Source organism: Schistocerca gregaria, chromosome 4, assembly GCF_023897955.1.
Source record: "Schistocerca gregaria isolate iqSchGreg1 chromosome 4, iqSchGreg1.2, whole genome shotgun sequence".
NCBI lineage: Eukaryota > Metazoa > Arthropoda > Insecta > Orthoptera > Acrididae > Schistocerca > Schistocerca gregaria.
In genome coordinates, this window is record NC_064923.1 from 351,101,388 (window position 1) to 351,125,697 (window position 24,310).

The 24,310-nt window shown below is 41.3% G+C and overlaps 1 protein-coding gene across 1 annotated transcript in view; it reads right to left on the reverse strand.

The window, feature by feature from the left end:
• LOC126267531 (methyl farnesoate epoxidase-like) overlaps positions 1-24,310 on the reverse strand; it is a 188,890-nt gene that overhangs the window by 47,122 nt on the left and 117,458 nt on the right. Inside the window, exon 5 of the mRNA XM_049972832.1 lies at positions 2,889-3,009. Coding sequence (XP_049828789.1) covers positions 2,889-3,009 — 121 coding nt within the window. The remainder of the gene's footprint in view (positions 1-2,888; positions 3,010-24,310) is intronic.

Genomic DNA, 24,310 nt, shown 5'->3' on the forward strand with positions numbered 1-24,310 from the left:
TCAGAACTTTGAACAGTTTTGTACAGCCAATGGTATCACACAGTCGGCCTCTGCTGGGTTTTCTACATGTCTGGTGCCACCACGCGTTGCTCCAGTTGCTGCACCCACTGCAGTGCACGGCTCCTCCCACGCGCAAAGTATCTTCTACAGATTTCCTGTCCCCAGATGCGCATCCCACCAGGATCTGAAGGCCAGTGCGGACGCTCCTGGGTGCCTCTTTTCTGTAGAACCAATGGTCTGGACCCATTGCCTTCACTGCTGAAGCAGCTGAACTTGCCAGTTCTCGTCCCGGTCCCCGCCGTGGACACACCGTCGCCGCCATAGTCATCACCGTCCTCTCTGTTTTTCATTGGACTGGCTCAGGAAGAGGGTGGACACCTTTCCAGGGTTTTCCGAACGACTTTTCATGAGAGTGCAGTCCCAGTTGAAGCTCCCGGCTGTTCACGCCACCCAGTTTCCTGCATCTCCTAACCCCCCCCCCTACCCCTCCGCCGTTGTCGTAAGATAGCTCTCTACATGACAACAGTGCGCCACTTTGATGGGGAGGAATCTGCAGTCCTAAAACATCGACTGTGCATCGACACACGCACCACTGGGAAGAGCAGGCAACACCACACCCCCAGGAAGACAAAGAGTCCAGCGCCCCCTGTAAACACTGACTTTACGAGTCACCCATCACTGGTCAGCCAAGTTTAGACATAGACTAGAGAGTATTTAGCCAATGTTCTATGAGCAGTAATAATGAAAAGTACTGGGTGATCAAAAAGTCAGTATAAATTTGAAAACTTAATAAACCTCGGAATAATGTAGATAGAGAAGCAAAAATTGACACACATGCTTGGAATGACATGGGGTTTTATTAGAACAAACAAAAAAAATCACAAAATGTCCGACAGATGGCGCTGGACAGCAAAACATCAGTGACTGCGCATGACAATCGTGTATAAAAGGAGCTTGGCCTCCCAGGTCCCCAGACCTCAGTCCGTGCGATTATTGGCTATGGGGTTACCTGAAGTCGCAAGTTTCTATCGTGATCGACCGACATCTCTAGGGATGCTGAAAGACAACATCCGATGCCAATGCCTCACCATAACTCCGGACATGCTTTACAGTGCTGTTCACAACATAATTCTTCGACTACAGCTATTGTTGTGGAATGATGGTGGACATATTGAGAATTTCCTGTAAAGAACATCATCTTTGCTTTGTCTTACTTTGTTATGCTAATTATTGCTGTTCTGATAAGATGAAGCGCCATCCGTTGGACATTTTTTGAACTTTTGTATTTTTTTGGTTCTAATAAAACCCCATGTCATTCCAAGCATGTGTGTCAATTTGTACCTCTCTACCTACATTATTCCATGATTTATTCAGTTTTCAAATTTATACTGACTTTTTGATCACCCAGTATTTGCATGTAAAAGGCACACGAACCAAGTTAAGTTATGTTTATTTTCTTTTTATAAATAATGGGATCAGTTAATCTTAAAGTGTTATGTGCAGATGATTTTGGATTCCTGCCATCGGCTGTTGCAACTTCTATCCTTCCTTGCTTGTGTCCGTGCTGGTTCCCACAGTAGCCAACACAACAAATAACCTATCGAATTATAACATCTTTAAGTTGTTAGAAGGGCGCAGAAGAAAAGTTATCGAGAAAGAAACGAAAAGATTTCTTCTACTAGTCGCTAGAATAAAAAGGTATTTCAACTGGACTGCAAAATTAATAACAGCTTGAGTGCATTTTGTGCGGTGTTGTACCTTGCAGAGATCGAGAAGGTACCTACATCTTAGGAAGACATCTTTCCGACCTTTAAACTGTAAAGTCAACCCTCCCTCCCTCCCCCCTCCTCCACCCCCGCCCCGCTACCACCCTCTCTTGTAGCGCAGAAAATGGTATTTTCTCTTTAAGACTGATGCATCTAGGCCCATAGATGAGGCACAAATCAACAGACTTGCAGAGTTCGTGGCTATGGTCTGCAGGATCTACGGCTATCACTCTGAAGTCTTAAGCTAAATGTAGTTTCAGCAAGCCTGCACAAGCGTCCCTTTTGCCCCGACAGAGGCTACAGTAGTGCGCTGAGTAGCTTGTCCAGTGGGAAGGCATGTCAGTCAGTCATACTGCAACGAGTTGAATTGTGCTGGTGAGGGGGGAGAGTCTTGAGAGTTTCAATCGACCTTATCCTGCGGCTTGGTAACGGGCTCTACGAGGAAGCGACAGCGACAAGTTTGGGGGACTATTCCGTCAGTGATCTGCCAAGGTTCGCATGCGCGTTGGCTGCAGGACATGCCGAAACCGTCGTCGCAGGCGTGGGGAAACGTAATGTTCCGTCAAGAGCGAATACAATTATACGATTTACTGGTAACATAAGTCTATTTGTTCAGGACCAGGACTCGAACCCGAATTTCCCACTTTACGCCAGCACTCACGTTAACCACCTCGGTCATTAGAGCACCCCTTCAGGACTGACACAAAATTCCACATTTCCTGTTGCACACGTCCCATAGTGCTCGCATACAAGTCTTATTATCCCCGCACAGGGAGAGACAATGTTTAGTTCGTCATATTGCCTTGTTATGGCATGAAATACAGTAGGGCAGTGTTCGTATTTTACAGTGACATTGTTGAAGCTACAGCTATTCTTGTCACAACAGTGCTAAATTTGCGGTGGAATTGCTAGAAATGAGCAAGGAATTAAAAATATGTGTACTAGATTCAAGTGCAGTGACTTCACCTACTCCATTTGCCAATGGGCGCACGCGAAAACTCCACTAGCACTTTCATCCAGCAACCTGGCGAAAGCCGAGACTATACTTCTTCCTCTCCTCATTCGACCCATTATCATTATGGTACGTTATAAATATCATTTTGCAGGAAAGTTATCACTCACCCGTAAATGTTGTGTTCTCATCTTGGTCCTGCTTTGCTTTTGCCATTTCATACAGAAATGCATCTATGAGATCTCTCTTCTTTCCTGGCGTGTATGTTGCCTTATGTTCTTCGATAGTTTTCTGAAAAAAAGGCAAGGAATTCTATAACAACACACAGAACGGTTATTTCCGAGATCACGATATCTATACCAATAAGAGCAAGAGAGACAGTAAGAGAAAACATTGTTCCAAAAAATTGCTGAAATCATTTACTTTCTTTGTAGAACTGTGCTCACAGTGATAAGTCATATTTGAAATCGTTTTCTTATCAACAAACTGTTGTCTTATGACGATGTGTGCTTTGTTATTATCTCAAATATCTCTCGAATTACACGCGAAACAATGGTAAAGATTTGACTTCAACATGTGCGTAGCAGTTACGTGACGCACTGGTTGTGATCGTGGATTCTGAGTCGGTAGAGACAGATTTCAAACATCGTCAGGGCATTCTCGTATAATCCATGGATATGTGTTCATCTTTTGAACTGTTTGTAAAACGTCTTCAGTGACCTGTAATACGTGTATGTTTTTGTAGTTATTATTCCTGTGATATATAGCAATTACAAATACGTTACTACATTACATTTTCTTCTTGTAAATTCTCTTGTGTTTTAGGAGAGAAGCAGTTTTTGCCACACAAGTTTCGTTAGACTAAATTACTATTTCTCGTTAGTTACGAATTCTGATGTTTTTAATGCACCTGCGTCGTCGGGAAGTTGCATTTAGTCGGTCTGTATACTTCAGATGGCATTTTTTGAACACATTTGTTTGAATACTTCACTTCCACTTTTCCTATGTATTGTTTGTGTGTTTTTACAGTATATAGTGTTGTCAGCTCTCTCTCTCTCTCTCTCTCTCTCTCTCTCTCTCTCTCTCTCTCTCTCTGTTGGTTGGTTGGTTGGTTTGGGGAAGGAGACCAGACAGCGTGGTCATCGGTCTCATCGGATTACGGAAGGATGGGGAAGGAAGTCGGCCGTGCCCTTTCAGAGGAACCATCCCGGCATTTGCCTGGATAGATTTAGGGAAATCACGGAAAACCTAAATCTGGATGGCCGGACGCGGGAGTGAACCGTCGTCCTCCCGAATGCGAGTCCAGTGTCTAACCACTGCGCCACCTCGCTCGGTCTCTCTCTCTCTCTGTGTGTGTGTGTGTGTTTGTTTAATATTCTTCTTTTGTATGTGTTGTGGTGTCTATATGTAGTCTGATATTCATTCGTTGGTTAAGTGTACAAGTAAGTATGTTGTTATATAAGTGAATGTGTTATTCGGTGTCTTAATTTTGTGTGCGTTTGTGTATAAAAGAGAGAGAGAGAAATTAAGTTATCACTCGTAGTTACTGTGCTTATGTTTGTTTTAGTGACTAATATGGCCAGTTGCTTATATTGATTTGATCATTTCTTACTTTCTTATTTACAGCAATAGCACTTTGAGTGTGGTAGTTTTCCTATTGTATTAGGGGTTTTCTGTTGCAACTGATCATTCTAATAATTTTCATATGCTGTTCCACATTAGATGGTTCATGTCCATGTTTTATCAGGTGTGCAGAAAAACTAGAATGGCTATTTTCGTACTTCACGCTTCCTATGTGTTCTTCACAACTTGTTTTGAAATTTCTGTCTGTCATTTCCAGGTACACTGATTTGTAATATTGGCATTCTAACTGGTATATACCACCAGCTGCTTGGCATTCGTCTATTGTTCGCAAACATAAGTGGAGTGTGCCTCTTGATTCTTAAGCATTGTATAATTCTTGTTTCTTCAGTATCTTTGCTATTGCATGTGTTGATTTGTGTTTGTATGTTAAAGTGTACCATTTCTTTTTGTTAGTCATATCATGAGTGTTACTGTTATGTGTTTTTCTGTGTATACTGCAATGTCCGTGTTGTCTCTGGGTTTTTTGTGGTGTTTGTGCTCTCAGCTCATTTTCATTTTTCTTTAGTTGTATTTCCAATTTGTGGTTAGGTTTTTGTTTTATATATCTGTTATATCCATTGTTTTTGGGATAAGTTGTGTTGTTTGGCAAATTGCGGCGCAGCTATCTACAACATTCTCTTAAAACTGAGTCCAACTTGTGAACCGACAAACTTGTCATTCAGGCTATTAAAGACTTGCTCGAAAAATACTTCGACAAGCAAACGCATGTCGCTGCTGCAAGGCGTAAATTTTACTTATGCAAGAAAAAGGCACAGCGGACATACACGGAATGGGTAACACAGTTACAAGGATTAATTAGGAACTGCAAATCTATTTGTGAAAACGAAAAGTGTAAATAGTCCTATGCAGATTCTTTGATACGTGATATGCTCATAATACATTCACCAGACGAGAAATTAAGGAAAGAGCTCATTAGTTTAATCAATGCGTCCTTGCAATATTGTTTACCAATAATTCGAGCACACGAACAAAGCCAAGCTTCTGTGAGTGTGGTGCAAGACGACGGCTGTGACGTGTTCGCGACACAGGCACGCGACACGGGGCAACGCGGCCCGAGTACCCAAGGCCGTAAACAGAACAGCAAGGCTAGGCTCACACACCCAAACCCAAAGACTAAAGTTGAAATCATGTCTAAAATGTGAAATCAATCATTACAGAGACAATTGTTACTATCGTAACGCACATTGTGACTTTTGCAAACGTTAAGGGACCTTGCCGTTGGTGGGGAGGCTTGCGTGCCTCAGCGATACAGATGGCCGTACCGTAGGTGCAACCACAACGGAGGGGTATCTGTTGAGAGGCCAGACAAACGTGTGGTTCCTGAAGAGGGGCAGCAGGCTTTTCAGTAGTTGCAGGGGCAACAGTCTGGATGATTGAGTGATCTGGCCTTGCAACATTAACCAAAACGGCGTTGCTGTGCTGGTACTGCGAACGGCTGAAAGCAAGGGGAAACTACAGCCGTAATTTTTCCCGAGGACATGCAGCTTTACTGTATGATTAAATGATGATGGCATCCTCTTGGGTAAAATATTCCGGAGGTAAAATAGTCCCCCATTCGGATCTCCGGGCGGGGACTACTCAGGAGGATGTCGTTATCAGGAGAAAGAAAACTGGCATTCTACGGATCAGAGCGTGGAATGTCAGATCCCTTAATCGGGCAGGTAGGTTAGAAAATTTAAAAAGGGAAATGGATAGGTTAAAGTTAGATATAGTGGGAATTAGTGAGGTTCGGTGGCAGGAGGAACAAGACTTCTGGTCAGGTGACTACAGGGTTATAAACACAAAATCAAATAGGGGTAATGCAGGAGTAGGTTTAATAATGAATAGGAAAATAGGAATGCGGGTAAGCTACTACAAACAGCATAGTGAACGCATTATTGTGCCAAGATAGATACGAAGCCCACACCTACTACAGTAGTACAACTTTATATGCCAACTAGCTCTGCAGATGATGAAGAAATTGAAGAAATGTACGATGAAATAAAAGAAATTATTCAGATAGTGAAGGGAGACGAAAATTTAATAGTAATGGGTGACTGGAATTCGAGTGTAGGAAAAGGGAGAGAAGGAAACATAGTAGGTGAATATGGATTCGGGCTAAGAAATGAAAGAGGAAGCCGCCTAGTAGAATTTTGCACAGAGCACAACTTAATCATAGCTAACACTTGGTTTAAGAATCATGAAAGAAGGTTGTATACGTGGAAGAACCCTGGAGGTACTAAAAGGTATCAGATAGATTATATAATGGTAAGACAGAGATTTAGGAACCAGGTTTTAAGTTGTAAGACATTTCCAGGGGCAGATGTGGACTTGACCACAATCTATTGGTTATGACCTGTAGACTAAAAATGAAGAAACTGCAAAAATGTGAGAAATTAAGGAGATGGGACCTGGATAAACTGAAAGAACCAGAGGCTGTACAGAGTTTCAGAGAGAGCATAAGGGAACAATTGACAGGAATAGGGGAAAGAAATACAGTAGAAGAAGAATGGGTAGCTCTGAGGGATGTAGTAGTGAAGGCAGCAGAGGATAAAGTAGGTACAAAGACGAGGGCTGCTAGAAATCCTTGGGTAACAGAAGAAATATTGAATTTAATTGATGAAAGGAGAAAATATAAAAATGCAGTAAATGAAGCAGGCAAAAAGGAATACAAACGTCTCAAAAATGAGATCGACAGGAAGTGCAAAATGGCTAAACAGGGATGGCTAGAGGACAAATGTAACGATGTAGAAGCTTATCTCACTAGGGGTAAGATAGATACTGCCTACAGGAAAATTAAAGAGACCTTTGGAGAGAAGAGAACCACGTGTATGAATATCAAGAGCTCAGATGGCAGCCCAGTTCTAAGCAAAGAAGGGAAGGCAGAAAGGTGGAAGGAGTATATAGAAGGCTTATACAAGGGCGATGTACTTGAGGACAATATTATGGAAATAGAAGAGGATGTAGATGAAGACGAAATGGGAGATACGATACTGCGTGAAGAGTTTGACAGAGCACTGAAAGACCTGAGTCGAAACAAGGCCCCCGGAGTAGACAACATTCCATTAGAACTACTGACGGCCTTGGGAGAGCCAGTCATGACAAAACTCTACCAGCTGGTGAGCAAAATGTATGAGACAGGCGAAATACCCTCAGACTTCAAGAAGAATATAATAATTCCAATCCCAAAGAAAGCAGGTGCTGACAGATGTGAAAATTACCGAACTATCAGTTTAATAAGCCACGGCTGCAAAATACTAACGCGAATTCTTTACAGACGAATGGAAAAACTGGTAGATGCAGACCTCGGGGAGGATCAGTTTGGATTCCGTCGAAATGTTGGAACACGTGAGGCAATACTGACCTTACGACTTATCTTAGAAGAAAGATTAAGAAAAAGCAAACCTACGTTTCTACCATTTGTAGACTTAGAGAAAGCTTTTGACAATGTTGACTGGAATACTCTTTTTCAAATTCTAAAGGTGGCAGGGGTAAAATACAGGGAGCGAAAGGCTATTTATAATTTGTACAGAAACCAGATGGCAGTAATAAGAGTCGAGGGGCATGAAAGGGAAGCAGTGGTTGGGAAAGGAGTGAGACAGGGTTGTAGCCTCTCCCCGATGTTATTCAATCTGTATATTGAGCAAGCAGTAAAGGAAACAAAAGAAAAATTTGGAGTAGGTATTAAAATTCATGGAGACGAAGTAAAAACTTTGAGGTTCGCCGATGACATTGTAATTCTGTCAGAGACGGCAAAGGACTTGGAAGAGCAGTTGAACGGAATGGGCAGTGTCTTGAAAGGAGGATATAAGATGAACATTAACAAAAGCAAAACGAGGATAATGGAATGTAGAGGATATAAAATGTAGACTGGCAATGGCAAGGAAAGCGTTTCTGAAGAAGAGAAATTTGTTAACATCGAATATAGATTTATGTATCAGGAAGTCGTTTCTGAAAGTATTTGTTTGGAGTGTGGCCATGTATGGAAGTGAAACATGGACGACAACTAGTTTGGACAAGAAGAGAATAGAAGCTTTCGAAATGTGGTGCTACAGAAGAATACTGAAGATAAGGTGGATAGATCACGTAACTAATGAGGAGGTATTGAATAGGATTGGGGAGAAGAGAAGTTTGTGGCACAACTTGACTAGAAGAAGGGATCGGTTGGTAGGACATGTTTTGAGGCATCAAGGGATCACAAATTTAGCATTGGAGGGCAGCGTGGAGGGTAAAAATCGTAGAGGGAGACCGAGAGATGAGTACACTAAGCAGATTCAGAAGGATGTAGGTTGCAGTAGGTACTGGGAGATGAAGCAGCTTGCACAGGATAGAATAGCATGGAGAGCTGCATCAAACCAGTCTCAGGACTGAAGACAACAACAACAAGGGCACAAATCAGAAGTGTGTAATAAGAAAAGTGTACAGTCTAGAAATAAGTTTAGCAATAAGAAAGTGCTTCATTTTAAGAAGTATACCTCCAGTGCGTGTGACGATATGCATAGGCAAGACTATATTAAGGTTTCAAAAGTTAAACGTAAAGTTACTGCTATTGTACAAAACGGGGACAAATCTTTGTATGTCACGTTACTGGTGAACAAAATACCTATCAAATTCCAGATTGACACAGGATCGTCGATCTCTATCATAAATCTGCACACGCATAAACGACTAGGTTATCCTAAATGGCAGCATTTTGACAGCTCACTGTACAGCTACAGTAATGAACGTTCCAGTCAAGGGTGCACTGACGACGGAAGTAACTTATAAACAGTTTATCAAGGCAGCTACTTTAGCAGTAGTTAACACCCATAAGGCATCAAAATTGCTGGGTCGGGATCTCTTTAACGAATTAGGCTTCACAATCCATGAAGTGAAACAGGTCACACATGAAGTTCCGAAAGGCAAATTACAAACAGTGTTGCAGAAGTACGACGATATTTTTTCCCCCGCGTCAGGCAGTGTAACAGATTACCGGGCACACATTACGCTGACACCGAATGCAGTGCCGAAGTTTTGCAAAGCTAGAAATGTCCCTTACGCAATGAAAGAGCGCGTAAAACAAGAACTTGACCGTTTAGAAGGCAATGCTATTATCGAACCAGTCGCATGTAGCGCCTGGGCAACACCAATCGTTGTCATAGAAAAGCCAAATGGATCCTTACGTATCTGTGGAGACTTCAAGAATACTGTCAATTCACAGTGCATTATAGATACGTACCCGATTCCGAAACCGGAAGAACTGATGTATAAATTAGCAGGGAGTGTGTATTTCGCCAAACTGGATTTAAAGGAAGCATATCTGCAGATCCCTTTTGTCAAGAAAATTCAGTATTTAGGACATATATTGTCAAATAACGGAATCAATCCGACACCACAGCATATAGAAGCAATACAGAAATTGCCAGCTCCGATAGACTTAAAGCAACTAAGAGCTTTATTAGGCCAAATAAATTATTACCGGAAATTCATACCGAAAGCAGCTGAAATTTCCGAACCGTTGCACAGAGTGCTTCGCAAAGGAGTCGCGTGGAATTGGTCCAAAGAATGCCAGCGCGCATTCGACAAACTGAAACAAAGTTTAGTAGACGCAAAATGTCTTACGACATATGACCCGCAAAAGTTGATCACTATTGCGGCGGACTCGTCAGATTACGGGATCGGTGCAGTCATGTCCCATAAACATCAAGGATTGCGTCAAAAACTTTAAACTCAAGTCAACGAAACTATAACCAAGTAGAAAAAGAGGCACTAGCAATTATCTTTGCAGTGAAGTTTGATGACTACATATACGGACGAAAATTTATTGTGCTCACAGACCATAAGCCATTGGTGACAATATTCGGACCGCAAAATAGTGTATCCACCAAGACAGCACAGCGTTTTCGACGTTGGGCATTGCTACTGTCTAATTACAACTACGAGATCTTATATAGATCGACGGCAAAACATGCCAACGCCTATGTGTTTTCACGTCTACCGGAGGGTCAAGATTAAGATTTTGACAAATCAGAGGACGTATGTTTTCAGATAGACGTGATCAGTAAGGACGTAGTGGAAAATTTCCCCGTCAGTGCCACCTTAATAGCTAAGTTAGTGCCCAAAGATCCAGTGTTATCAAAGATAAAGCAGTATATTCTTACGGAATGGCCAACCGAAAAGAATATGTTAGCTCAGCCAGAAGTGAAATCTTATTGGAACATGAGACATGCTCTCACAGTGCACAAAGGCGTCATATTAGTTCACAGTGAAACGGGAAAAACAAGAGTAGTTATACCCAAAGCTCTCAGGAATAACGTATTAAAAATGTTACACCAATGTCATTGGGGCCAGGTACGCACGAAACGCATGGCCAGAGAACATTGCTACTGGAAGAACATTGATAAAGATATTGAAACAATGCTTTCTAACTGTAAATTAGGTCAGACTCATCAATCATCTCCGCCAAGACAATGTTTTCCGTGGCCACAGGCAACAGAACCTTGGTCAAGATTGCGTATTGACTATGCAGGTCCTTTTCTTGGAACTTCTTGGTTAATTGTTATTGATGCATTTTCAAAATTCCCTTTTGTACTACAAATCCGTACAACTTCTTCTGCGACAACGATTCAAGCGTTGTCAAAGGTCTTTTCCATAGAAGGCTTGCCTCAAACCATAGTGACCGATAACGGCACACAATTTACGTCGCAAGAATTCCAGTCATTCTGTCAGATGAACGGAATTGCACATTACAGGACGGCACCATTTCACCCTGAGGCTGATAGACTCGCCGAACGATTCGTACGAACGTTCAAGGGACACATGACAAAGTTGGTGCAACAGTACAACAAAGAGACTTCCTTATTAATTTTTCTGTCACAATATAGAGCTACACCGCACGAGGCACAGTCACCAGCAGAGAAACTGCATGGGCGACAACACAGGACTTTGATGTCTATCCTAAAACCCACAATGCATCCAGAAAATGATCAACGAAAGTCGAGTGGACGACGATTACACGTAACCGACAAAGTCCTCGTAACTGTCGACAGTCGAGGAAAGCGTACTTGGACACAAGGAATCATTGTAGAATGCATAGCGGTATAGAATAAGAATTCATTGGAAATGTCATGTACAGAATAAGAACGCAAAGCGGTATAGTTATTCGCCATACTAATCAATTACGGTAGCAAAGACAGCAGTCACATATAGGCAGAACTCCTAGGCTGTTTCATTTTGCAGACTAGAAGCAGATGTCAACCCCGAGCAGCTCGCAGGATTCCAGACGCCGTCACCGGCAGCCGACGCCGCCGCCGTCGACGCAGGCACCGCCGACGGCGCAGCAGCTTCATGGGCAGTCGACTACACCAGCCGTCCACAGCCGACATCCCCAGAGAAGATAGACGTCGAAGAAGACTTAAATTTAAGCTATGACCAATATATCGATGTTGACATGCAATTTTGTAACAAAATTTTTGCTTCTCCGGTTCCCTGTTCCGTAGGTTTTGAGTGAGTTTTCCTGGCGGACCGCGGGCGAATGCCATGGGGAGCAACATGTGTGCACCCACAGACATACGCGCGCCGGAAAGCAAGGAAGCAGAAAAGAAAGGCTTTTCAAGCAAACTTCAAAAGCTTTTTTTCTTCCCCTGGAAGGGAGGGATGTTGTGTACATAGTTCCACATAGTCAGCGCGTACACAACTTTCCCAACAGAGCGCGCCCCAGTAAGCACAACAGCGCAGGCGCAGCGCTCTTCCGTCTCCGCACTATTAGATGGCGCTATCTTAGAGACGGACAAAAATCTGCTTCCACCGATCGGCGTATTAATATGTAATGCAGGCAATGAGATTGCTGCTATCGTAGAACCTTTTCTCCTCGCGGATCACACTCGCACAGTGATACCTGAACGTTCGAGGTATTATAACGAATGTACAGACCTCCGATTAGTGCCCGCATCCTCTACACCTCCCGCCGCCTTGAACCCCCTCACCCCCTGGTTGCTCCTCTCCTCTCCCATCCCCGCCCCCTGCCACGTCTTCACTGTTGTGTGTCCCCTGCCCTCCATCTCTACACCCTACATCTCCTTTTCCAAGGTGGCTTCCATCAACTCCCCCTCCCGGATGATGCCCTCTCTCCCTCCATTTATCCTTCCTATCAACTCTGATCCTCACTCCCCCTCCTTTCCTCTGTCCTTTTCCCGGGCTCCCTCTCCCTCTTCCATCCTCTTTCTTCCCCACCTCCCCTCTCTTTGCCCCCGTCTCTCCCCCGAGTCCTTTTGCATTTCTCTCCTCTGCCTCCTCTCATTCCCTCTCCCATCTGCCCTTCTCCCCCTTTATTAGTCCTCTCCCTTCTGGGTCCCCCCTCCTTTTTTCGTTTTTATCCTTCCTACCTCCTTGTTCTTCCCCCTCCTCCAGCACCCCCCCCCCATCTGCCTCTGGCTCGGGAGTGTCATCTTTGTGCCGCCACTTTCGTGCAGTGTTCTACAGTGAGTGTTTCGTGTTGTGTGTGTGTGTGTGTGTTTTTTTTTTTTAAGTGTTGCGAATGGCCATCATACTGTCGCTGGGTGTGTTTTTTATCTCTTGTGAACAGAAACCAGACTGTCGCCGTGTTTTTTAATTGTGTGTGTACTATGTTACTTGTCTGATTCCTGTGTCTTTTATTAATGTTGCCAACCCCTTTTGCTTTCTTTTTTAACTTTCTGCATTTTCCCGCCATTTTACACTTGACGTCACCATTTTATCGCCTGTTTTTCTGGTTTCTTTTCTTCTTCCATTTTTTAAAATAAAGTCTGTAGGCTGTAGAGCAGCGTACTAAGCTGCTGCCAGCCTGCCCCCTTCTGGGGGAATTGAAAATCAATAAAGGAAAAAAAAGTCCGATTAGTCAGTCTGCATTAGTCTATAGTCAAGTTTCAGTCTGCGCCTAATAAGATTATCATATTCCTGTGTATAGCCATGAAGATAAATGAATAGACACTTTGTCAAGTATCAGAGATATGTGAGAATAAGATTAACGTACCAAGACCAAAGGAACTTTAGATTGTCAATTGTAAACAGCATCCAGAATCAAGTTAAGTAATTTCTACGATTTTTATTATTTTAATAATTGTGTGTGAAAATTAATAAAGTTCTGTTTAAAGTTGGTCACCGTCAATCTGCTACTCTTAGCGTGCAAGTGGCATTTCTGTCGTCTGACCTAACGGCAGAAGATGAACACGCCACGATAAGACCACGAGACATATTGCTGACACTCGACTACCTCGTTAGAGCGACAAGTCAAATAACCTGATGATGTGTGTACCGAAGGTCTTACAGTACGCACACCACAACAGCTCTATGGCAACACCTAAGTGTTGCTGTGCCTACAGTTTTCATTCTGCCTTGCAGCACATTTCATTCAAGAGATTTGCAGACCTTATTGGTAAGTTTCCTTATTTTAATCGTGATCATGACTGCTTATAGCAAAGTGAAAACGAAATCTGAATACAGAGCTATGCTGAATGATGAAGCACATGAATTTATTTGCAGATGACTTTTTTTACTTTGTGGGGGAAAGTGAGAATGGTGTTTCTTTGCATGCAGTCAGTAAAATAATCAATAATGTCTACCATTGTCAGGAATGGAGAAAGCAGTCTTTATGTAGCTTATCAAAATTTTAAATTTTTTTACAAATATCTTTTACTGCATAAATTGCATTAATATAAGACAGTTTAAAAATGTAGCCTAGCCAATAAAAGATATTTTTAAAAAGTTTATAAATTTTAATAAAAATTGTTTAAATTTTAGTAATGTAATCGACATTGAAAATTTATTAAGTGACTCCGAAAAATGAGAAGGAGAGTGAAAATTCAGCTGGAAGCTCCAATCGTTTTATATCTGAGAAAAGAGATACTTCTGTGTGATAAATATTGACTGTTTCAAAGAAAATGCAATTATCCAGCAGAAAGAGTGTTCAGAGTATAGAAAGCTGTTGGAAAATAATTTGTTTGCACGCAGTACAACAAACCTTTCCATCAGTTTAAGAAAAATCGGCAACAGCTGGAAAAGCTTGTCAGGGAGAAAGACAAACTTGACAAACAAAATATAACTTTATAGTAGAAGGTAGTTATTACTGGTAAACAGCTAATAAGAGTCAATGGAAATGTGTAGTTTTGGTGTCTTAAGTATACTGCTAAGATAACGGTACAAAAATCAAGGAACATAGCATCAGTCCATACTTAAATTAGTGAAATAATAATGTTTTAGATGTTAATTTTGCATGCTATGTGGAAGTAGAATAGTAAGTTTACAAATGTGAGTATATATTCCTGAATATTAATCCCATTTACAAGCAGTACTTTGGTCCCCAAGCAACTTCAAACCAGCCTCGGGTGACTTATCTTCAAGCTGTTCCTATAAAGGGATTTGCTGTAAGGTGCTTTGTTGATTTTACAATCCAAAGAACTCTAGAAATTAAAATGAAGATATGAATGTTGATATTTTTACAAAAGTTTGTTATTGAGTTGGTTAGAGTTTTTGTTGTGGATAATGCACTACACCATTTCTGTTCAGTTTAATAAGACAACTGTAACCAAAAGTAAGGATGAAATTTTGATATGGTTGAAAGAAAAGTTAATGAAAAGGTACAAGTCACAGTAAATGCAATATGAATCCACTAATTAGCACAGTTTCATGATAACATTTCCCACCAAATCACTGTGACCTCAGTGGAAATGAATTTGTCTGGTCTTATGTTAAACCTGATGTCTCAGTGTGACAGGAAACATGTATGTTGTGAGACTTGAAGATACTGGTGAACCATGCCATACTGTAAATAATGCCAGAGGAATGGAACAAGATCATGGCTCAAGTTTGCAATAAGATTAAAAAATCAAATGTAAAAGAGAGTACTAGAGAAGAAACTATACCAAATACAACATTTACTGTATGATATGTTGAGGGCAGCAGGAGGGAATATAGCAATGCCAATACGGTTATGCCACCAGAGTGTAAATATGATTACCATGATTTTGCAGTTTCACTGTCTCACAAGAAAATTGGAAAATTGAAGGTTAATAATCAAGAAACTAAATGGTGCTTAGTTATTTTGCAATGATGTACGCTTTCTCAGTGATACAATTTATAATAATGTATTAAAGTGTCATATCAATCTCTGTTAGTACAACAAACGAAGATTCTTTACATTCTAAAATTCTTAAAAGCTACTGCCACCATTCATAGAGTACTCATAATGTTGTATACAAGAATATTATCAGATAAGGAAATTATGAAATCTATTACAGTAACTGCAATCACTGATGAAGTATGTACATATTAATGTGTTGAGCAAGTATAGTGTAATGCAGTAAAATTCTTAACAGCTAATGTGATTATATGGGATGTCAAAAACACTATTTTAAATTATCAAGCTAACTGTCTGATAGCCAGTTATAACATATCCTCCTAAAAACTGTTGTAGGTGGAGACCAAGTAGATAGTAAAAACTTTTTGAAAATTATTTGAATCTTGGTGTATCCAAATTTGCTTTACCCCCATTATCGTAATGGAGAGTTTATTCCCTGACTAGAAGTTCTCTGTTGTTGCTCTCGATGTAAACTCTACAAACATAAATACACGGACTGATGATTGTCAGTACTCTCAGCTTTATAAGCAGAAGTCGACAGTACTCCATAGGACCCTCCTCCCATATTATAAGACTTTTGAATGTCCAAAATGTCCGGTCTTCATTCTTCATTTCATAAATAAGTTTTGTGGGCCACTCGCGACTGCTGAAAACCAATTTATATTATATAGAGTGCGATCATCATCAACGGTCTGAAGAACTTTTAAGGGTGTTGCAGTGTAGACCATACTGAGAAATAATTGTTAAGAAAAAAATTCGATATGTTGCGCTGTCTCCTAGTCAATTAGGATTGAAGTTAGCCAATCAGGGCGTTGCATGCGCAAATTCAAGTGGCCCATCAGATACAATTAGTGTCACTTGTTCTCATAATGTAGATGACACCGCAGGAGACAGCTCAGCTTTTGACTCGGGTTCGATCCCATTTCCAGCAGTGACAGACCCGAGCTGCTGCATAGTGGTAACGGTCACTCTGGGCCAGTGCCATGTTATGTCCCTATTAACACATATCGATAAATGAATGTCGCATTAGATTAATTTGGGACCCCTCTATCGAATAAGCACGTAAAATTGCACTTTGCAAATAATTTTCTTTGTTATGGGAAAGAAAATGATGCTTTCAATCAATGCTGGGTGTTGCATGAAAGACGTGATAAACAGGTTTTGTTTGAGCTGGCTCCAGCTACACATTGCAGAAACGAAATTGCAAATATCTGCCGAAACATTAGATAAAATTTGCCTGAAGACTCTTGGGAGAGGCACCAAACAATAATTGTTTACGAAAAAAATTTCGTTGATACTTCTAAATGGTGCTACACATCTTTTAAAACTGATCATGCTCCTGAGGGCTGGCAACACGTAGGCACTCTGCAGCATTCGTATGAAATGTGATTTTGTCTAGAAGTTAGTCATCTGCTCTACGTACAAGGTCTTAGGCTGAGCATTTAAAGCAACATTACTATGGTTTTCTCGGTGAAAATCACTATATCAACTTACTGGGGTATGCAGTACGTAGATGCAGCACACATAGTAGATGCTGATAATACAATGAAATTTTGTTGTTTCAGGGCCGAAAAATTCAATAAAACGACTCCTAGCATCGCCAGGAAGCGAGGGCAAATGTTTTGTCTCTAACAAAAGTTATTTTCCATGACATGCCCTACCACCTCTACATGTTCGTCGCAATAACTTTGAAACACTCCGTATATAATAATGTAAAGAGGATAAATGTAGATGAAGAGGTTGAAAAAATCAGCCAACCAGTTGCAAACAAAGGTCTATTTAACCCTTGACCTAGGATTCAATATTTCAGAAAATATCTTCTTCAGAAGGAGTGGGCCTTGTTATATCACATGATGGTAAATCTCCTTCTGAAGAAGATATTTTTGAAAATATCGAAACCTAGGTAAAAGGCTCTATAAATTTCGGTTTGCAACAGGTTGGATGATTTTTTTCCAACCTGTTCAAGTGTATACAGTTGTAGAATAGCAGCCATGTTGAAGATATAGATAAGTGTAGTTATTTCTGATGGTAACTGAGGACGGTGTACTGAACACCATTAGATCAGTATTTACATCATTTGCAGACTTATAATTATAACCATTACAAGTCGAATGTTTTTAGGTTGTTTAGTACCTTCAAGTACAAGTGGCAAGACCAAACCACTGCATATCCTATGCCGCCAATGCTAAATTATCGAAATTTGTGACCCATTATCTTGGAAACTTTCTAAGATACCAACTTACAATTTTCCATAATTATTGAATGCACCTTTCCAGATACACTGAACTAGAATTATTACTAAAACTTTATTGTGGGGCATGTTACCTTTTTTTTCAGACTTTTTTTTGACGGAATTGTGTGAATAAATGAACATGAAGACAAAATAACTCAGGATATTTTAATTATTCTAGTTCCATATGTGTTAAATCTAACACTTGACATGCTGTGAAAATTTCATGTCTCTACCAGCAGTACTTTTTTAGAAAATGGGTCATTTATTGTAAAAAATGTAGTTCAGAGATACTGAGGCTTAAAAATTTTTTATTACGAATTCTTATACACACTTTCATTTTTGCACTACAGTTGCCCTGGCCCATAGTCTGTGTCTTCTTCAGTGTCACAACAGCCCAGTGCTTGCCTCCTCCTTTTCTTTCTTGCTTCTTTTGTCATTTGCTGAACAGCTAACTCTGCTTCATGTATACGAAGCTCACCAATTCAGACAGTCCTGTCCATATCTTACCTTTAACTTCGTCAGAACCTCAAGTCTTTCGTAGATCCCACCATTAAAAGTTATTACAGCATCACACATTACTAACTTTTAGAGTCATAAGGCCAACAAATACATTTTTAGGCACATGGTACCACACAACATTATTGAAGGACTCATTTACATTCTGGTCTTCCCATGTAAACGCTTCTTTAGTAGCTCTAAGTTTTGCCAAATCTCTGTAAATAGGTTTGATTGCCTCCATTACTGCCAAAGGAAGAGAATGTTTATGTGTAAATTCATGCAGAGTGCCAGGAAATTCAGCTTGCCTATATTTACACCTAGTGTTTGGTGGAGGTGGACACAAAGCATGACATGGCTTTTCATCAGTTGATATTTGTTGAAAGAAAGTGTTCCACACTGCTCTTTTCATCTTCTCTAAATTTTCACAGTTATCTCTAATGGCCTCCCATAATATTCCTCATATCCTCATAAAGTTTAACTTACCACCACAAAGAGGGCAAGAGACAGTTTCAGAAAGAACTTGTGCAAGCATTTCAAGCTTAATAAGGACGTTGTGCATAATATCATTAGTTCTACCACTGTCACCCATTTCTAAAGTTACTTTCCTTTTCGATGCACTAGGGGGCATGCTCACTTGGGAAACATTATCGTGGTCTCCTTCACTACTAGCACACATGTTTTCAAGTTCTTCAGAAGAAAATGCATGCCTCACATATGTTAACCGCGAATTTGCGTTTCTTGAAGTTACTTTTACGCTTAGTTATTTTATTTGCGTATAAAAAGCAACAGAAGTTAGCTTACTACAGAAATAGCCGATAATCACACTACTTTCAAGGAAAACTAATATCAGAAACAAAGGACTAATTTGTTTAGTGGCTAGCACACTGGACTCGCATTCGGGAGGACGACGGTTCAATCCCGCGTCCGGGCATCCTGATTTAGATTTTCCGTGATTTCCCTAAATCACTTCAGGCAAATGCTGGGATGGTTCCTTTGAAAGGGCACGGCCGATTTCCTTCCCCGTCCTTTCCTAATCCGATGAGACCGATGACCTCGCTGTCTGGTCTCCTTCCCCAAACAATCCAATCCTGAATTTGTTTATTCGTAATGCCAACTTCTGAGACGTAGCAGTGGGCACAAAACAAAGCGATTCACAGCCTTGTAGAATGTGTAGTTCCAAAGATATGAATGCTTAACTGCGGCAGTATATGCGTAGCCGCAAAATTTGATAGCCATACATCAACTTTCAAAGTGTTATTTGAAGGTCCCACAACTGTCTGATTTTAATGTATTATATGCCAAAATGTTATGGAGTGGAAAGCAGAAAATGTCAAATTTCAACGAATTTCACGTACAATGCCCCCTTAATGCTTATTTTCCCCTGGACAGCAGGTACGACGTTGAAGTGTGACGTGTGATCGGAAAACGGTGAGTCTATACTGATGAAAAAGCGAAGTATTTCTGGTGAAAAGTGAGCAGAAAGTACCATAGAAAAGAGCATCGACACAGACTGAAGTAGAGCATCATGTATCTACGAAAGAAGTTTTTGGCCAAAATTGAGAACTAGGTGGCAGAACTGAAAAGCAATATCACAGGAGAATGTAGGAGTGACATATGATACAGGCGACCAGGATTTGTTGACACAAACTGGGCAGTTGTATATAGACTGCCACAGCACACATCCTGAGGAATACAGTACGCTGCCTGCAGAAGTAAAGGAAGATCCGCCGTTGCAGGACGTGAATCTTAAACAAAAACAGTTCCAGACTAAGAGCCAGTTCGTACACGAAAAGACACCTACTACAAAGAAGTAAATAATAAACACAGGCCTGAACAGATTCGCGACAGAGTTATGAAAGCATAGAGAACGTTATGCAACTCACTAGACAGGAAAAACCGTTGATGATTTCTACAGCATTAAGACATCTAGTAAAGTATACATCCAGAAGTGGAGAATATTGTTTTTCCAGTACCTGATTTCGTCGTTAGAATCCATCTCAGAGTGAACAATCTGCCAACGGAAGTGCAAATACTGGAGAAGTTACTTAAGCAGGTTTCTGCCAGAATAAACAAATCATTCTCTTTAGATACGTTGTACAAGCACTTTGTGATGACACATGGTCGTATAGCTTGGGATTACAGACGTGTAGAGCAAAAATGTCTAATATATGCCCATCAGCCCTAATGGAGATAAAGATAGGACAGCTTGATGTCATGAGAAGTGTCAACGAATTGCTTGAATCTAAGACAGTGCCAGAAGAGATGCAGTCAGATGTATTGTGCCTCCAGGAACCGTACACGAAGGCAGGAAAGATCCATAGTATGCTAATAACAGCCCAGGTAGTCCCAGAAGGCCAACGTGCTGTCGCAGCAATAATAATATTTAACAAGGTCATAACAGTAACAAAAATATCACAGCACTGTTCAGAAAATCTGCATGGAAATTTAACTATAAGGGAGAGTTGCATCCTGGTTTCCACGTATTTTCAGTTTGGTGCTGAGATCGACGAGTATCTGCTAAGACTAAAGGATTTTTGTTACCTAGGACGAACTAAGTCACTTGTCTACTACATTGATTGCAAATGCGAAGTCAGTATTGTGGCTTAGCAGCCTGACTGATGACCATGGATGACAACTAGAAGAAGCTATTATTGAGATCAGCTTACAGGTATTGAATGCACCACACAATCGGCCAACCTACGAAGGGACTGACGTCACTTTAGCAAATACGGCAGCCGTGTGATGCGTGAAACGTTGTAAGTTTGAGAATGGAATGATATTAGTTGATCACAATATGATACACTGTACCATCACTGAAAGGAAGATCCAAGACGGCACAGAAAACGTGCATGTAAGGCCTAAATACAACATCAAGGATGCTAATTGGAAAGAATTAAGGAGAGTGTTTCAGTGTCCGGGGAGTCCATCACTGTACGATAATTTACATATCAAAGGACAAGAAGTGGCAGTGGCTATACATAGAGTACTGAAAAGGAAAAAAATCTGAAAGGCTAGACGGGATCTCTGCTGATGTAATACGAGCCTTATGTGACCAGTTAGATAATTGCTTGCGCGAACTGTACAACGAGAGTCTCTTGCAAGGAAGGATCCTTACATCGTGGAAGAACGCTGAAGTGGTAATAATTAGTAACGGGCAAGATAGGGATCCAATGATACCCAAATCCTACAGACCAATTTATCTTTTGTACATTGTCGGCAAGATATTTGAAAAAATATTATGCAAAAGATTACAAGATCATAGACTGTTACTCGGGATGAGCCCTCACCCACACGGGTTTTAGAAGAAGTATGTCAACTAAAGACTCAATTAATAAGGCTATTTCGCTAGTGACAGTCATTCTATGTACGCTCAAGCTATGATGACCTATGAAGGCTGTCTTTTTTTGTCGCATTACGGATTTTCAGTGTCCAGAAGCGCTATACAACTTCCTGAGAGATTATTACCAATAGCGACATGCTTCTTTAACATGCCCAGGAAAGAAAATAACGAAGACAGTAACTAAAGGCTGTCCACAGGGAATCAGTGTGAGATCCAGAGCTTTGGGATGTGGCACTGGAGCCCATAGTACGGAAGTTACATGACAACAGTAACATAAGTGGACTTGTAGCATTTGCAGATGACGTGCTGTTCGTTGCAATTGGGGACTCCAGAAAAATTATAGAAGACCCACGAACTTGAAGGCTGGTGTTGAAGTGTAAAATTGTCACTGGCGCCTCACAAAACAACATAACTCCTGCTGAAATGGAACCTAGAAGGAAACCTTAAAATAAAATGAAATGATGTAACGATTAGGAGGAGAACAGTAACGAGATATCTAGAGGTATTTCTGGACGAAGGTCGTAACTTTGCACATCATATAGAGGAAGCAAGCAGAAAGGGTACAAACGTCATGAATAAAATTATATCCATTGCAAATAGGTAATTTCGGCTTACCTTGAAAACAATAAGTGTACTACCAACCTGTATTAGCATCAGTTGTAGGATATGCTGTGAGCATCTGAGCTCATAGATTGCAGCTAGCGAAGGTGAGAAGAGTTCAACGAGGAGTGCTACTAAGATTAAGGAGGCGTACTGCACTACCCCGAATAAAGCTTTTTAGTAATTCTAGGGATTTGACCAATGGACTTGGAAATTAAGAAAAGAGGAGACTTTTAATGGTAATAGAAAAGAAGTCGAATGGAAGTGTGATAGCTGCTTGGAACTGAGGCCATTTCTAAAAAGGCAACGAAAGATCACACATTACAACGGCAGCAAAATGATAGAGACATTGCATGCATAGGCAGGAAATCATACTAAATTCTCCCCAACATCAGGGAGAGATTAAAAATGTGATTTCTTGACCCGATGAGTGGATTGATACAACACCTGACCGACCGTGATGGCCCGTATGCCACTTATCCGTATGAAAGCAGAAGACAGGTGAATGATAGTAGCGGCTGCGGCAATGTGTGCACATCAAAACACACTTTGTGCGGTTGCACGCTCTATGAATATGCGATGGATAATTGACTTCAGCTATTAAGGATGTTGGTTCCCAAAGCAGCATTAATGGGCGAGTCAACTTGGCGCATTTTGGACGATACTGCAGCCGCAGTATCCAGAAAGACCATGGAAGACTTCACGAGGCATTCGCCTATAAGTCAGCATGCTACCATCCAGGCAACATAGCATACTCTGCAAATGGAGAGAAGGTAACTGAGGTCGGTAACCAACGACTGAAATAGTGTCCCAAGAATCTACATCGTGTTGGTGCAAGTGATGATGGAAGTGTGGACTTGAAGATGTAACAGTGATGCATGGAATTACTTGATACGGTGTAAATACTGCCGATGTGCTGCTTGATGCCCAAGGAATTCAGAAGACAATGGCTCTTGACCAAGGTAATATGAGAGGCTGGCCGAAAGACTATTTTTCATTGTGAGGCTGAGAAACTTTTCTCCTTAACCCTAGTGGTACCAAACCATTTTCCATAATGCACATTACCAAACGAAAAAGCGAACTTTTTTAAAATTGAGGTCGACGTATGGTAACAACATACTTTTTAATGAAGTACTAATGTGTAGGCAGAGTCCAGAACCTGAATATATCGCACACTCTTAGCAATATCAAGACACTTTCAATATAATGTACTATTGAATTTAGAATGAGCACAGAAAAAAAATTAATACAAATTTCGTTAATTGTTGTTGACTTTTACTCAGAACATACTTATTAAAGAAATACTGATGTGTAAGTAATGTCCGGAACCTGAAAATATTGAATAATAAATTCAGTTGGGAAAATGACGTCTACTACATTACTGGCCATCAACATTGCTACACCACGAAAATGACGTGCTACAGACCACGAAATTTAACCGACAGGAAGAAGATGCTGTGACATGCAAATGGTTAGCTTTTCAGAGCATTCACACAAGGGTTGGCGCCGGTGGCGACACCTGCAACATGCTGACACGAGGAAAGTTTCCAACCGATTTCTCATACGCAAACAACGGTTGACCGGCGTTGCCTGGTGAAACGTTGTTATGATGCCTCGCGTAAGAAGGAGAAATGCGAACCATCACGTTTCCGACTTCGATAAAGGTCGGATTGCAGCCTATCGTGATTGCGGTTTATCGTATCGCGAGACTGCTGCTCGCGTTGATCAAGATCCAATGACTGTTAGCAGAATATGAAATCGGTAGGCCCAGGAGGGTGATACGGAACGCCGTGCTGGATCCCAACGGTCTCGTATCACAAGCAGTCGATATGACAGGCATCTTATCCGCATGGCTGTAACGGATCGTGCAGACACGTCTCTATCCCAGTCAACAGATGGGGACGTTTGCAAGACAAGAACCATCTGCACGTACAGTTCGACGACGTTTGCAGCAGCATGGACTATTAGCTCGGAGACCTTGGCTGCGGTTACCCTTGACGCTGCATCACAGACAGGAGCGCCTGCGATGGTGTACTCAACGACGAACCTGGGTGCACGAATGGCAAAACGTCAGGTTCTGTTTACAACATCATGATGGTCGCATCCGTGTTTGGTTACATCGCGGTGAACGCACATTGGAAGCGTGTATTCGTCATCGCCATACTGGCGTATCACCCGGCGTGATGGTATGGGGTGCCATTGGTTA